The 17,556-nt window shown below is 43.2% G+C and overlaps 1 protein-coding gene across 1 annotated transcript in view; it reads left to right on the top strand.

Moving 5' to 3' along the window:
• The window catches only part of LOC128642753 (multidrug and toxin extrusion protein 1-like), a 433,625-nt gene that overhangs the window by 32,239 nt on the left and 383,830 nt on the right, over window positions 1–17,556 (top strand). Inside the window, exon 2 of the mRNA XM_053695544.1 lies at window positions 12,637–12,914. Coding sequence (XP_053551519.1) covers window positions 12,759–12,914 — 156 coding nt within the window. The 5' untranslated portion in view covers window positions 12,637–12,758. The remainder of the gene's footprint in view (window positions 1–12,636; window positions 12,915–17,556) is intronic.

Genomic DNA, 17,556 nt, shown 5'->3' with positions numbered 1-17,556 from the left:
TATCCCTGAGATATGATCTCTAACGCCCAGGGATCCTGGACATCTCTTGCCCAAGCCTGGGCGAAGAGAGAAAGTCTGCCCCCCACTAGATCCGTTTCCGGATCGGAGGCCCTCACTTCATGCTGTCTTAGGGGCAGCAGCAGGTTTTCTGGCCTGCTTGCCCTTGTTCCAGGACTGGTTAGGTTTCCAGCCCTGTCTGTAGCGAGCAACAGTTCCTTCCTGCTTTGGAGCTGAGGAAGTTGATGCTGCTCCTGCCTTGAAGTTACGAAAGGCACGAAAATTAGACTGTCTAGCCCTTGGTTTGGCTCTGTCTTGAGGCAGGGCATGACCCTTACCTCCAGTAATGTCAGCGATAATTTCTTTCAAACCGGGCCCGAATAATGTCTGCCCTTTGAAAGGTATGTTAAGCAATTTAGATTTAGAAGTCACATCGGCTGACCAAGATTTAAACCACAGCGCTCTGCGCGCTTGAATGGCGAATCCTGAATTCTTAGCCGTAAGTTTAATTAAGTGTACTACGGCATCGGAAATAAATGAATTGGCTAGCTTAAGTACTCTAAGCTTGTCTGTAATCTCATCCAATGTAACTGAGTTAATGGTCTCTTCCAGAGACTCAAACCAGAATGCCGCCGCAGCCGTGACAGGCGCAATGCATGCAAGGGGTTGTAATATAAAACCTTGTTGAACAAACATTTTCTTAAGGTAACCCTCTAACTTTTTATCCATTGGATCTGAAAAAGCACAGCTATCCTCCACCGGGATAGTGGTGCGTTTAGCCAGAGTAGAAACTGCTCCCTCCACCTTAGGGACCGTCTGCCATAAGTCCCGTGTGGTGGCGTCTATTGGAAACATTTTTCTAAATATAGGAGGGGGAGAAAAGGGCACACCAGGTCTATCCCACTCCTTGTTAATAATTTCTGTAAGCCTTTTAGGAATAGGAAAAACGTCAGTACACGTCGGTACCGCAAAATATTTATCCAGCCTACACATCTTCTCTGGAATTGCAACCGTGTTACAATCATTCAGAGCCGCTAATACCTCCCCTAGCAATACACGGAGGTTCTCAAGCTTAAATTTAAAATTTGAAATGTCTGAATCCAGCTTACTTGGATCAGATCCGTCACCCACAGAATGAAGCTCTCCGTCCTCATGTTCTGCAAAATGTGACGCAGTATCAGACATGGCTCTAATATTATCAGCGCACTCTGTTCTCACCCCAGAGTGGTCGCGTTTACCCCTAATTTCTGGCAATTTAGATAATACTTCAGTCATAACATTAGCCATGTCTTGCAAAGTGATTTGTATGGGCCGCCCTGATGTACTTGGCGCCACAATATCACGCACCTCCTGAGCGGGAGACGAAGGTACTGACACGTGAGGAGAGTTAGTCGGCATAACTTCCCCCTCGTTGTCTGGTGAAATTTTCTTTACATGTACACTTTTATTTAAAGTAGCATCAATGCAATTAGTACACAAATTTCTATTGGGCTCCACTTTGGCCTTTAAACATATTGCACAAAGAGTTTCCTCTGTGTCAGACATGTTTAACAGACTAGCAATGAAACTAGCAAGCTTGGAAAATACTTTTGAAATAAATTTACAAGCAATATAAAAAACGTTACTGTGCCTTTAAGAAGCACCAATAAATTGTCACAGTTGAAATCACAATGAACCAAATTTGTTATAGCAACCAAATTTTCACAGTAAATGCATTAAGTTAGCCAAGGATTGCACCCACCAGCAAATGGATGATTAACCCCTTAATACCCAAAAAACGGATAACAGAATATAAACGTTTTAACACAGTCAAAAGCACAGTCTCACAGGTCTGCTGTGAGTGATTACCTCCCTCAAAACTAGTTTTGGAGACCCCTGGGCACTGTAGAGACGTCCTGGATCATGGAGGAAGGAATAGGAAGACTGTGAGTGAATTCTTACTGCGCAAGAAAGCGCCAAAATAGGCCCCTCCCACTCATATTATAACAGTGGGGAAGCTCAGTAAACTGAATTTATTCATAAATAAACGACAGCCATGTGGAAAAATAATGCCCAAAAATTTTTTTTATCATCAAGTACCTCAGAGAAAAACGATTAACATGCCAGTAAAACGTTTTAAAATAAAATTATGAAATGATACTAATAAGCCTGCTGCTAGTCGCTTTCACTGCAGTGGGGGCTCAAATATAAGTTAAATGTATACAGTATTTTCTTAGTGAAGTTCCATTCCCCAGAAATACCTCAGTGTAACATACATACATATCAGCCTGATACCAGTCGCTACTACTGCATTTAAGGCTGCACTTACATTATATGGGTATTAGCAGTATTTTCTCAGTCAATTCCATTCCTTAGAAAATAATATACTGCAACATACCTCCTTGCAGGTGAACCCTGCCTGCTGTCCCCTGTTCTGAAGTTACCTCACTCCTGAGAATGGCCGAGAACAGCAAATGGATCTTAGTTACGACCGCTAAGATCATACATAAACTCAGGTAGATTCTTCTTCTAATGCTGCCTGAGAAAAAACAACACACTCCGGTGCTGTTTAAAATAACAAACTTTTGATTGAAGATATAAAAACTAATTTTAATAACCACAGTCCTCTCACACGTCCTATCTATTAGTTAGGTGCAAGAGAATGACTGGGTATTACGTAGAGGGGAGGAGCTATATAGCAGCTCTGCTTGGGTGATCCTCTTGCACTTCCTGTTAGGGAGGAGATATAATCCCATAAGTAATGGATGACCCGTGGACTGACTACACTTAACAGGAGAAAAATGGTTTTGTACCTGTAATATTTCTCTAAACCTTATATGTAAGTAAGTATGTAACTTCTTCTCTACGGACTAGTAACTTTTCTAAATTACCTTGTCAACTATAGTGATAATCTTCCATATATCTATCTATATAAACACACTTATTGCGCGTGCGGTTTTATATTATGTACAGTATTTGTGTCTTTTTCATATATGAATATTTTACCAGATTGCAACTAATTTGGTTAAGTTCTCATATTCCTGTCTTTCAAGGGATTGTGCATCTGGTGAGATTATTTGTCTAATAAAATAATACACAATTACTGCAGATTCAACCAAATGTCTAACAATATAATATAAAGGATATTTTGAGAATATTTTGAAACTCATTTCAAAGTTGTTTGTTTCATTATACAATATCGGCTAGATTATGAGTTTTGCGTTATGAGTGATAAACCAGCGTTATGGGTCATAACGCTGCTTTTTCACCTACAGCTGCTATTACGAGTCTTGGCAAAAAAGCTGTACCGCACACTTTTTTGGCCATAATTGGCCATACCTAAAACTAACTTACGCAATTTGCGTAAAGTCTTTTTTTAATGGGACTTCCATAGAGCCGGTAAAACAAGCTTGTCCTGGGAGGCCAAAAAGTGACCAGTACAGCCTATACCGCCAAGATCCGTAACGCATTCTAAAGTCAGTAGTTGTAAGTTTTACGCTACAAGGCTATAACATAAAACTCATAACTAAAGGGTTAAAAAGTACACTCAAAAGTGAAAAAGAAATGTGAGAAGCACACGAGCAACAGCAGTGTAGTACATTTATTTGTAATTCCAGTGTTGGACAAAAAACAAAAAAAACAGCAAATTCAAGGGTAAATATTACCCGGGTAAAAAACATAATTTATGCTTACCTGATAAATTCCTTTCTTCTGTTGTGTGATCAGTCCACGGGTCATCATTACTTCTGGGATATAACTCCTCCCCAACAGGAAATGCAAGAGGATTCACCCAGCAGAGCTGCATATAGCTCCTCCCCTCTACGTCACTCCCAGTCATTCGACCAAGAATCAACGAGAAAGGAGAAACCAAGGGTGAAGTGGTGACTGGAGTATAATTTAAAAGATATTTACCTGCCTTAAAACAGGGCGGGCCGTGGACTGATCACACAACAGAAGAAAGGAATTTATCAGGTAAGCATAAATTATGTTTTCTTCTGTTATGTGTGATCAGTCCACGGGTCATCATTACTTCTGGGATACCAATACCAAAGCAAAAGTACACGGATGACGGGAGGGATAGGCAGGCTCATTATACAGAAGGAACCACTGCCTGAAGAACCTTTCTCCCAAAAATAGCCTCCGAAGAAGCAAAAGTGTCAAATTTGTAAAATTTGGAAAAAGTATGAAGCGAAGACCAAGTTGCAGCCTTGCAAATCTGTTCAACAGAGGCCTCATTCTTAAAGGCCCAAGTGGAAGCTACAGCTCTAGTGGAATGAGCTGTAATTCTTTCAGGAGGCTGCTGTCCAGCAGTCTCATAGGCTAAACGTATTATGCTACGAAGCCAAAAAGAGAGAGAGGTAGCAGAAGCTTTTTGACCTCTCCTCTGTCCAGAATAAACGACAAACAGGGAAGAAGTTTGGCGAAAATCTTTAGTTGCCTGCAAGTAGAACTTGAGGGCACGAACTACATCCAGATTGTGTAGAAGACGTTCCTTCTTTGAAGAAGGATTTGGACACAAGGATGGAACAACAATCTCTTGATTGATATTCCTGTTAGTGACTACCTTAGGTAAGAACCCAGGTTTAGTACGCAGAACTACCTTGTCTGAGTGAAAGATCAGATAAGGAGAATCACAATGTAAGGCTGATAACTCAGAGACTCTTCGAGCCGAGGAAATAGCCATTAAAAACAGAACTTTCCAAGATAACAATTTTATATCAATGGAATGAAGGGGTTCAAACGGAACACCCTGTAAAACGTTAAGAACTAAGTTTAAACTCCATGGCGGAGCAACAGCTTTAAACACAGGCTTGATCCTAGCTAAAGCCTGACAAAAGGCCTGGACGTCTGGATTTTCTGACAGACGCCTGTGTAACAAGATGGACAGAGCTGAGATCTGTCCCTTTAATGAGCTAGCCGATAAACCCTTTTCTAAACCTTCTTGTAGAAAGGACATTATCCTAGGAATCCTAACCTTACTCCAGGAGTAACCTTTGGATTCGCACCAGTATAGGTATTTACGCCATATCTTATGGTAAATCCTTCTGGTAACAGGCTTCCTAGCCTGTATCAGGGTATCAATAACCGACTCAGAAAAACCACGTTTTGATAAAATCAAGCGTTCAATTTCCAAGCAGTCAGCTTCAGAGAAGTTAGATTTTGATGTTTGAATGGACCCTGTATCAGAAGGTCCTGTCTTAGAGGTAGAGACCAAGGCGGACAGGATGACATGTCCACTAGATCTGCATACCAAGTCCTGCGTGGCCATGCAGGCGCTATTAGAATCACTGATGCTCTCTCCTGTTTGATTTTGGCAATCAATCGAGGAAGCAGCGGGAAGGGTGGAAACACATAAGCCATCCCGAAGTTCCAAGGTGCTGTCAAAGCATCTATCAGAACCGCTCCCGGATCCCTGGATCTGGACCCGTAGTGAGGAAGTTTGGCGTTCTGGCGAGACGCCATGAGATCTATCTCTGGTTTGCCCCAACGTCGAAGTATTTGGGCAAAGACCTCCGGATGAAGTTCCCACTCCCCCGGATGAAAAGTCTGGCGACTCAAGAAATCCGCCTCCCAGTTCTCCACTCCCGGGATGTGGATTGCTGACAGGTGGCAAGAGTGAGACTCTGCCCAGCGAATTATCTTTGATACTTCTATCATTGCTAGGGAGCTTCTTGTCCCTCCTTGGTGGTTGATGTAAGCTACAGTCGTGATGTTGTCCGACTGAAACCTGATGAACCCCCGAGTTTTTAACTGGGGCCAAGCCAGAAGGGCATGGAGAACTGCTCTCAATTCCAGAATGTTTATTGGCAGGAGACTTTCCTCCTGATTCCATTGTCCCTGAGCCTTCAGAGAATTCCAGACAGCGCCCCAACCTAGTAGGCTGGCGTCTGTTGTTACAATTGTCCAGTCCGGCCTGCTGAATGGCATCCCCCTGGACAGATGTGGCCGAGAAAGCCACCATAGAAGAGAGTTTCTGGTCTCTTGATCCAGATTCAGAGTAGGGGACAAGTCTGAGTAATCCCCATTCCACTGACTCAGCATGCACAATTGCAGCGGTCTGAGATGTAGACGTGCAAAGGGAACTATGTCCATTGCTGCTACCATTAAGCCGATCACCTCCATGCATTGAGCTACTGACGGGAGTTGAATGGAATGAAGGACACGGCATGCATTTAGAAGCTTTGTTAATCTGTCTTCTGTCAGATAAATCTTCATTTCTACAGAATCTATAAGAGTCCCCAAGAATGGAACTCTTGTGAGAGGAAAAAGAGAACTCTTCTTTTCGTTCACTTTCCATCCATGCGACCTTAGAAATGCCAGAACTAACTCTGTATGAGACTTGGCAGTTTGAAAGCTTGAAGCTTGTATCAGAATGTCGTCTAGGTACGGAGCTACCGAAATTCCTCGCGGTCTTAGTACCGCCAGAAGGGCACCCAGAACCTTTGTGAAGATTCTTGGAGCCGTAGCCAATCCGAATGGAAGAGCTACAAACTGGTAATGCCTGTCTAAGAAGGCAAACCTTAGATACCGGTAATGATCTTTGTGAATCGGTATGTGAAGGTAAGCATCCTTTAAATCCACTGTGGTCATGTACTGACCCTTTTGGATCATGGGTAAGATTGTCCGAATAGTTTCCATTTTGAACGATGGAACTCTTAGGAATTTGTTTAGGATCTTTAAATCCAAGATTGGCCTGAAAGTTCCCTCTTTTTTGGGAACCACAAACAGGTTTGAGTAAAACCCTTGTCCTTGTTCCGACCGCGGAACCGGATGGATCACTCCCATTAATAACAGATCTTGTACACAGCGTAGAAACGCTTCTTTCTTTATCTGGTTTGTTGACAACCTTGACAGATGAAATCTCCCTCTTGGGGGAGAGAATTTGAAGTCTAGAAGGTATCCCTGAGATATGATCTCTAGCGCCCAGGGATCCTGAACATCTCTTGCCCAAGCCTGGGCGAAGAGAGAGAGTCTGCCCCCCACTAGACCCGGTCCCGGATCGGGGGCCCTCGGTTCATGCTGTCTTTGGGGCAGCAGCAGGTTTCCTGGCCTGCTTGCCCTTGTTCCAGGACTGGTTAGGTTTCCAGCCTTGTCTGTAACGAGCAACAGCTCCTTCCTGTTTTGGTGCAGTGGAAGTTGATGCTGCTCCTGTTTTGAAATTCCGAAAGGGACGAAAATTAGACTGTCTAGCCTTAGCTTTGGCTTTGTCTTGAGGCAGGGCGTGGCCCTTACCTCCTGTAATGTCAGCGATAATTTCTTTCAAACCGGGCCCAAATAAAGTTTGCCCCTTGAAAGGAATATTAAGTAATTTGGACTTAGAAGTTACATCAGCTGACCAGGATTTTAGCCACAGCGCTCTACGTGCCTGAATGGCGAATCCTGAGTTCTTAGCCGTAAGTTTGGTTAAATGTACTACGGCCTCCGAAATGAATGAATTAGCTAGTTTAAGGACTCTAAGCCTGTCCGTAATGTCGTCCAGCGTAGATGAACTAAGGTTCTCTTCCAGAGACTCAATCCAAAATGCTGCCGCAGCCGTAATCGGCGCGATGCATGCAAGGGGTTGCAATATAAAACCTTGTTGAACAAACATTTTCTTAAGGTAACCCTCTAATTTTTTATCCATTGGATCTGAAAAAGCACAGCTATCCTCCACCGGGATAGTGGTACGCTTAGCTAAAGTAGAAACTGCTCCCTCCACCTTAGGGACCGTTTGCCATAAGTCCCGTGTGGTGGCGTCTATTGGAAACATCTTTCTAAATATTGGAGGGGGTGAGAACGGCACACCGGGTCTATCCCACTCCTTAGTAACAATTTCAGTTAGTCTCTTAGGTATAGGAAAAACGTCAGTACTCGCCGGTACCGCAAAGTATTTATCCAACCTACACAATTTCTCTGGTATTGCAACAGTGTTACAATCATTAAGAGCCGCTAAAACCTCCCCTAGTAATACACGGAGGTTTTCCAATTTAAATTTAAAATTTGAAATATCTGAATCCAATCTGTTTGGATCAGAACTGTCACCCACAGAATGAAGCTCTCCGTCCTCATGCTCTGCAAGCTGTGACGCAGTATCAGACATGGCCCTAGTATTATCAGCGCACTCTGTTCTCACCCCAGAGTGATCACGCTTGCCTCTTAGTTCTGGTAATTTAGCCAAAACTTCAGTCATAACAGTAGCCATATCTTGTAATGTTATCTGTAATGGCCGCCCAGATGTACTAGGCGCCATAATATCACGCACCTCCCGGGCGGGAGATGCAGGTACTGCCACGTGAGGCGAGTTAGTCGGCATAACTCTCCCCTCGCTGTTTGGTGAAATTTGTTCAAATTGTACAGATTGGCTTTTATTTAAAGTAGCATCAATACAGTTAGTACATAAATTTCTATTGGGCTCCACCTTGGCATTGGAACAAATGACACAGGTATCTTCCTCTGAGTCAGACATGTTTAACACACTAGCAATAAACTTGCAACTTGGTTACAATCTTATTTAACAAAAACGTACTGTGCCTCAAAGAAGCACTAAACGATTAAATGACAGTTGAAATAATGAACTGAAAAACAGTTATAGTCTCAATCCTTAAAAACAACACAACTTTTAGCAAAGGTTTGTTCCCATTAGTAAATTAACAATAATTAAATTTGAAAATAAAAATTACAGAGCAACGTTTTTTAATCACAGTCAATATATAAGTCTCACAGCTCTGCTGAGAGAATCTACCTCCCTCCAAAGAAGTTTGAAGACCCCTGAGTTCTGTTAGAGATGAACCGGATCATGCAGGAAATACAAGAGTAACTGACTGGAAATTTTTGATGCGTAGCAAAGAGCGCCAAAAACGGCCCCTCCCCCTCACCCACAGCAGTGAGAGAGAAACGAAACTGTCACAATTAAAACAAGTAACTGCCAAGTGGAAAAATAATGCCCAAATATTTATTCACTCAGTACCTCAGAAAATGCAAACGATTCTACATTCCAGCAAAAACGTTTAACATGATAAATACCTATTAAAAGGTTTAGTGTACTTTTAACAGAGTAATTCCGGTGAAATACCATCCCCAGAATACTGAAGTGTAGAGTATACATACATGTCATTATAACGGTATGGCAGGATTTTCTCATCAATTCCATTCAGAAAATAAAAACTGCTACATACCTCAATGCAGATTCATCTGCCCGCTGTCCCCTGATCTGAAGCTTTTACCTCCCTCAGATGGCCGAGAAACAGCAATATGATCTTAACTACTCCGGTTAAAATCATAGTAAAAACTCTGGTAGATTCTTCTTCAAACTCTGCCAGAGAGGCAACAACACGCTCCGGTGCTATTGTAAAATAACAAACTTTTGATTGAAGTTATAAAAACTAAGTATAATCACCATAGTCCTCTCACACATCCTATCTAGTCGTTGGGTGCAAGAGAATGACTGGGAGTGACGTAGAGGGGAGGAGCTATATGCAGCTCTGCTGGGTGAATCCTCTTGCATTTCCTGTTGGGGAGGAGTTATATCCCAGAAGTAATGATGACCCGTGGACTGATCACACATAACAGAAGAAAACGGAGACAAATTGAGCTGGAGCTTCTTAACAAACGGCTTACGCGTTTCGGCCTAAGCCTTACTCATAGCCATATTAAAATTAGCACGAAATCTACGTGCTATAAAACCTCACTCCAGCATTGATTGGCCGCCAGGATCTCCACCTGCGAATTGCTGGCCAATCAGAATTTCTCAAACGCACACACCCCCACCATATGAGCAAATACATTAGCACACTCATTCACCTAGGGGAGTGCCTGCCCACCTGATACAACATAGCAACCGGCTATAACATAAAACTCATAACTAAAGGGTTAAAAAGTACACTAACACCCATAAACTTCCTATAAACCCCTAAACCGAGGCCCTCCCACATCGCAAACACTAAAATAAAAATATTAACCCCTAATCTGCCAATCCGGACATCGCCGCCACTAGAATAAACATATTAACCCCTAAACCGCCGCACTCCCGCATCACAAACACTAGTTAAATATTATTAACCCTAATCTTCCGCTCCGGACATCACCGCCATCTACCTACATTTATTAACCCTTAATCTGCCGCCCCAACGTTGCCGCCACTATACTAAATTTATTAACCCCTAAACCTAAGTCTAACCCTAACACCCCCTAGTTTAAATATAATTACCTAGCTAAAATAAATACAAATTTACCTGTAAAATAAAACCTAAACTAAGTTACAATAAAACCTAACATTACACTACAATTAAATAAATTAACTTAATTAAATACAATTACCTAAATTACAAAAAAACAAACACTAAATTACACAAAATAAAAAACAAATTACAAGATATTTAAACTAATTATGCCTAATCTAATAGCCCTATCAAAATAAAAAAGCCCCCCCCAAAAAAAACAAAAAACCTAGCCTAAACTAAACTACCTTTTGCGGGGCATTGACCCAAATAAATCAGCTCTTTTTCCTGTAAAAAAAAATACAACAACCCCCCCCAACAGTAAAACCCACCACCCACACAACCAACCCCCCAAATAAAACCCTAACTAAAAAAACCTAAGCTCCCCATTGCCCTGAAAAGGGCATTTGGATGGGCATTGCCCTTAAAAGGGCATTTAGCTCTTTTGCAGCCCAAAGCCCTAACTTAAAAATAAAACCCACCCAATAAACCCTTAAAAAAATCTAACACTAACCCCCGAAGATCTTCATCCATCCAGCGTGGAGCGGCTCCATCTTCAAGACATCCGGCACGGAGCATCCTCTTCAAACGAAGTCTTCTTACTGAATGAAGGTTAATTTAAATGACATCATCCAAGATGACGTCCCTTAGATTCCGATTGACTGACAGAATCCTATCAGCCAATCGGAATTTAAGGTGAAAAAATCCTATTGGCTGATTGGATCAGCCAATAGGATTGAGCTTCAATCCTATTGGCTGACTGGATCAGCCAATAGCTTTGAGCTCGCATTCTATTGGCTGTTCCAATCAGCCAATAGAATGCAATCTCAATCCTATTGGCTGATCAATCAGCCAATAGGATTTTTACACCTTAAATTCCGATTGGCTGATAGGATTCTACTTCTCTTCGTTTAAAGAGGATGCTCCGCGCCAGATGTCTTGAAGATGGAGCTGCTCCACGCAGGATGGATGAAGATAGGAGATGCCATCTGGATGAAGACTTCTGCCCGTCTGGGGGACCACTTCTCCCGGCTTGGATGAAGACTTCTCCCGGCTTCATTGACGATAGATGTCCGGTCTTCAAAACTGTAAGTGGATCTTCAGGGGTTAGTGTTAGTTTTTTTTTAAGGGTTTATAGGGTGAGTTTTATTTTTAGGTTAGGGCTTTGGGCTGCAAAAGAGCTAAATGCCCTTTTAAGGGCAATGCCCATCCAAATGCCCTTTTCAGGGCAATGGGGAGCTTAGGTTTTTTTTTAGTTAGGGTTTTATTTGGGGGGTTGGTTGTGTGGGTGGTGGGTTTTACTGTTTGGGTGGGGTGTTTGTATTTTTTTTACAGGTAAAAGAGCTGATTTCTTTGGGGCAATGCCCCGCAAAAGGCCCTTTTAAGGGCTATTGGTAGTTTAGTTTAGGCTAGGTTTTTATTTTTATTTTGGGGGCTATTTTATTTTGATAGGGCTATTAGATTAGGTGTAATTAGTTTAAATATCTTGTAATTTGTTTTTTATTTTGTGTAATTTAGTGGGTTTTTTTTTGTAATTTAGATAATTGTATTTAATTTAGTTAATTTATTTAATTGTAGTGTAATGTTAGGTTTTATTGTAATTTAGGTTAGGTTTTATTTTACAGGTAAATTTGTATTTATTTTAGGTAGTTACTAAATAGTTAATAACTATTTAATAACTATTCTATCTAGTTAGAATAAATACAAACTTAGCTGTAAAATAAAAATAAACCCTAAGCTAGATACAATGTAACTATTAGTTATATTGTAGCTAGCTTAGGTTTTATTTTACAGGTAAGTATTTTGTTTTAAATAGGAATTATTTAATTAATGATTGTAATATTTATGTAGATTTATTTTAATTATATTTAAGTTAGGGGGTGTTAGGTTTAGGGGTTAATAAATTTAGTATAGTGGCGGCGAAGTTGGGGGCGGCAGAATAGGGGTTAATAAATGTAGGTAGGTGGCAGCGATGTTAGGGGCGGCAGATTAGGGGTTAATAAGTGTAAGATTAGGGGTGTTTAGACTCGGGATTCATGTTAGGGTGTCAGGTGTAAACATAAATTTTGTTTCCCAATATGAATCAATGCGGCTGCGTTAAGGAGATTAACGCTGCTTTTTTGCAGGTGTTAGGGTTTTTTTTCAGCCGGCTCTCCCCATTGATGTCTATGGGGAAATCGTGCACGAGCATGTAAAACCAGCTCACTGCTGACTTAAGCAGCGCTGGTATTGGAGTGCAGTAAGTTACGCAATGGAGCTTAATGCTGCCATTTCTCCAGCTAACACACGCTTTTTACAAACTTGTAATAGTAGTGTTAGAAAAAACATTAGCGGTGCAATAAAGTGCAAGTTATTACCGCTCATACCCCAAAACTTGTAATCTAGCCGTATATTATTTAAACAATATTTCTCAATCTGGACCTAGAGTTTTTTCAACAGTATTAAAAGCTTCCAAATTTTGCAGATGATCATGCCGTGACCTCTGACTGCACTGAAATAGCAAACAACTGGAATCAAGGCCTTGCCTGTTAAGAGCGCACAGTTTCACTCAGCTGGGGATTTTGACACAACAGCAAGTGGTTTACAATGGAGAAGGAGGACCAAAATGGGGCCAGTGGTCAGCTTGAGGACCCAGTCACTAGTCTGGACACATCAGAGCCTGGGTGTAAGAAGGAATGCCGTTTCCTGCCTGCTAATGCTTGGAAAGAAGCCCGACAGCTGCTGGCACTTGCTGGACCAATGGTAAGAAAAGAGTGATAAGATGCCAGTGTCATAGCTATAGAAGAAGTATAGAGAATATAGTATGTGACTATTGCCCTGCTTGTCTCTTTACTTCTTGCTCTGATTTTCCCTCTTCCATCACCTTCCTTTCTCTTCTGTGTCCTGGTTTCAAGCTTGGTTTTGTCCTTGCTGTCCTAGGTGTTACTTCCCTCTTTGACCTGGTTGTCACTCTGTTTCTTATCCTGGCTATCTCTTTCTTTGCCCTGGCTGTCTCTTAGCCCCTTGTCCTGTCTCTCTTTCGCCTCAGTTGCCATGGCTTACTCTCCCCTTCTTGCTCTCTATGGCCTATAGTTATTAAGGTCTGGCGGACCTGATCCGACACTGCTGTCTCTCTTCTCCTTGTGCTGTCTCTCTTCTCTTTGCGCTGGCTGTCTCTCTTCTCTTTGCGCTAGCTGTCTCTCTTCTCCTTGCGCTGGTTCTCTCCTCCTTGCGCTGGCAGTCTCTCTCCTCCTTGCGCTGACTGTCTCTCTCCTCCTAGCACGGATTGTCTCACTTCTCCTTGTGTTGGTTGTCTCTCTCCTCCTTGCCCTGGCTGTCTCTCTCCTCCTTGTGCTGGCTGTCTCTCTCCTCTTTGCGCTGGCTGTCTCTCTCCTCCTTGCGCTGGCTGTCTCCTCCTTGCACTTTCTGTCTCTCTCCTCCTTGCACTGTCTGTCTCTCTTCTCCCTGCACTTTCTGTCTCTCTCCTCCTTGCACTGGCTTTCTCTCTCTTTGTTGCACTTTCTGTCTCTCTCCTCCTGGCACTGGCTGTCTGTCTCTCCCTTGCACTGTCTGTTTCTCTCCCCCTTGCACTTTCTGTCTCTCTCCTCCTTGCCCCGACTGTCTCTCTCCACTTTACACTGTCTGTCTCTCTTCTCCTTACCCTGGCTGTCTCTCTCCTCCTTACCCTGGCTGTCTCTCTTCTCCCTGCACTTTCTGTCTCTCTCCTCCTTGCACTGGCTTTCTCTCTCTTTGTTGCACTTTCTGTCTCTCTCCTCCTGGCACTGGCTGTCTGTCTCTCCCTTGCACTGTCTGTTTCTCTCCCCCTTGCACTTTCTGTCTCTCTCCTCCTTGCCCTGACTGTCTCTCTCCACTTTACACTGTCTGCCTCTCTTCTCCTTACCCTGGCTGTCTCTCTCCTCCTTACCCTGGCTGTCTCTCTTCTCCCTGCACTTTCTGTCTCTCTCCTCCTTACACTGCCTGTCTCTCTTCTCCTTACACTGTCAGTCTCTCTCCTCCTTACCCTGGCTGTCTCCCTCCTTTTGCACTTTCTGTCTCTCTCCTCCTTGCACTGTCTGTCTCTCTTCTCCTTACACTGTCTGTCTCTCTCCTCCTTACACTGTCTGTCTCTCTCCTCCTTACCCTGGCTGTCTCTCTTCTCCCTGCACTTTCTGTCTCTCTCCTCCTTACACTGTCTGTCTCTCTCCTCCTTACACTGTCTGTCTCTCTCCTCCTTACCCTGTCTCTCTCTCTCCTCCTTACCCTGGCTGTCTCTCTCCTCTTGCTATTAGTTCCTCTACCTTACCCAGGCTGAAATTCCCTACTGTTTCTTTGCTTTGAGGTCTCCATTCCTCAACTGTCTTCTAGATCCTGTTTATCTCCTTTTACTTGCTGTCTCTCTGAGAATATTTTAAGATAGATTCACCAAGCGCCTGCTGAAATTGACCCTTGGCTCAGATAAATTGACCCCTAGTGGTCAAAAAAAGGAAACAGAATAATTCAGAACTTTATCAAAGCGCCAACTTTAAGAAGGCCGGGTCTTGGATACACTAACACTCACAGATGGATTTTGGTAAATTTATTTTGATACAATAAAAACAGAATTTATGTTTACCTGATAAATTACTTTCTCCAACGGTGTGTCCGGTCCACGGCGTCATCCTTACTTGTGGGATATTCTCTTCCCCAACAGGAAATGGCAAAGAGCCCAGCAAAGCTGGTCACATGATCCCTCCTAGGCTCCGCCTACCCCAGTCATTCGACCGACGTAAAGGAGGAATATTTGCATAGGAGAAACCATATGATACCGTGGTGACTGTAGTTAAAGAAAATAAATTATCAGACCTGATTAAAAAACCAGGGCGGGCCGTGGACCGGACACACCGTTGGAGAAAGTAATTTATCAGGTAAACATAAATTCTGTTTTCTCCAACATAGGTGTGTCCGGTCCACGGCGTCATCCTTACTTGTGGGAACCAATACCAAAGCTTTAGGACACGGATGAAGGGAGGGAGCAAATCAGGTCACCTAAATGGAAGGCACCACGGTTTGCAAAACCTTTCTCCCAAAAATAGCCTCAGAAGAAGCAAAAGTATCAAACTTGTAAAATTTGGTAAAAGTGTGCAGTGAAGACCAAGTCGCTGCCCTACATATCTGATCAACAGAAGCCTCGTTCTTGAAGGCCCATGTGGAAGCCACAGCCCTAGTGGAATGAGCTGTGATTCTTTCAGGAGGCTGCCGTCCGGCAGTCTCATAAGCCAATCTGATGATGCTTTTAATCCAAAAAGAGAGAGAGGTAGAAGTCGCTTTTTGACCTCTCCTTTTACCAGAATAAACAACAAACAAGGAAGATGTTTGTCTAAAATCCTTTGTAGCATCTAAATAGAATTTTAGAGCGCGAACAACATCCAAATTGTGCAACAAACGTTCCTTCTTTGAAACTGGATTCGGACACAAAGAAGGCACGACTATCTCCTGGTTAATGTTTTTGTTAGAAACAACTTTCGGAAGAAAACCAGGTTTAGTACGTAAAACCACCTTATCTGCATGGAAAACCAGATAAGGAGGAGAACACTGCAGAGCAGATAATTCCGAAACTCTTCTAGCAGAAGAAATTGCAACCAAAAACAAAACTTTCCAAGATAATAACTTAATATCAACGGAATGCAAGGGTTCAAACGGAACCCCCTGAAGAACTGAAAGAACTAAGTTGAGACTCCAAGGAGGAGTCAAAGGTTTGTAAACAGGCTTGATTCTAACCAGAGCCTGAACAAAGGCTTGAACATCTGGCACAGCTGCCAGCTTTTTGTGAAGTAACACAGACAAGGCAGAAATCTGTCCCTTCAAGGAACTTGCCGATAATCCTTTCTCCAATCCTTCTTGAAGAAAGGATAGAATCTTAGGAATCTTTACCTTGTTCCAAGGGAATCCTTTAGATTCACACCAACAGATATATTTTTTCCATATTTTGTGGTAAATTTTTCTAGTTACAGGCTTTCTGGCCTGAACAAGAGTATCAATAACAGAATCTGAGAACCCTCGTTTTGATAAGATCAAGCGTTCAATCTCCAAGCAGTCAGCTGGAGTGAGACCAGATTCGGATGTTCGAACGGACCTTGAACAAGAAGGTCTCGTCTCAAAGGTAGCTTCCATGGTGGAGCCGATGACATATTCACCAGATCTGCATACCAAGTCCTGCGTGGCCACGCAGGAGCTATCAAGATCACCGACGCCCTCTCCTGATTGATCCTGGCTACCAGCCTGGGGATGAGAGGAAACGGCGGGAATACATAAGCTAGTTTGAAGGTCCAAGGTGCTACTAGTGCATCTACTAGAGTCGCCTTGGGATCCCTGGATCTGGACCCGTAGCAAGGAACCTTGAAGTTCTGACGAGAGGCCATCAGATCCATGTCTGGAATGCCCCACAATTGAGTAATTTGGGCAAAGATTTCCGGATGGAGTTCCCACTCCCCCGGATGTAATGTCTGACGACTCAGAAAATCCGCTTCCCAATTTTCCACTCCTGGAATGTGGATTTCAGACAGGTGGCAGGAGTGAGTCTCCGCCCATTGAATGATTTTGGTCACTTCTTCCATCGCCAGGGAACTCCTTGTTCCCCCCTGATGGTTGATGTACGCAACAGTCGTCATGTTGTCTGATTGAAACCGTATGAACTTGGCCTTTGCTAGCTGAGGCCAAGCCTTGAGAGCATTGAATATCGCTCTCAGTTCCAGAATATTTATCGGTAGAAGAGATTCTTCCCGAGACCAAAGACCCTGAGCTTTCAGGGGTCCCCAGACCGCGCCCCAGCCCATCAGACTGGCGTCGGTCGTGACAATGACCCACTCTGGTCTGCGGAAGGTCATCCCTTGTGACAGGTTGTCCAGGGACAGCCACCAACGGAGTGAGTCTCTGGTCCTCTGATTTACTTGAATCGTCGGAGACAAGTCTGTATAGTCCCCATTCCACTGACTGAGCATGCACAGTTGTAATGGTCTTAGATGAATGCGCGCAAAAGGAACTATGTCCATTGCTGCTACCATCAAACCTATTACTTCCATGCATTGCGCTATGGAAGGAAGAGGAACGGAATGAAGTGTTTGACAAGAGTTTAGAAGTTTTGTTTTTCTGGCCTCTGTCAGAAAAATCCTCATTTCTAAGGAGTCTATTATTGTTCCCAAGAAGGGAACCCTTGTTGATGGAGATAGAGAACTCTTTTCTACGTTCACTTTCCATCCGTGAGATCTGAGAAAGGCCAGGACTATGTCCGTGTGAGCCTTTGCTTGAGGAAGGGACGACGCTTGAATCAGAATGTCGTCCAAGTAAGGTACTACTGCAATGCCCCTTGGTCTTAGTACCGCTAGAAGGGACCCTAGTACCTTTGTGAAAATCCTTGGAGCAGTGGCTA

This window comes from Bombina bombina, chromosome 12 (assembly GCF_027579735.1).
Source record: "Bombina bombina isolate aBomBom1 chromosome 12, aBomBom1.pri, whole genome shotgun sequence".
In the NCBI taxonomy this organism is placed as follows: Eukaryota; Metazoa; Chordata; class Amphibia; order Anura; family Bombinatoridae; genus Bombina; species Bombina bombina.
This window is presented reverse-complemented; position numbering and strand designations above follow the sequence as displayed.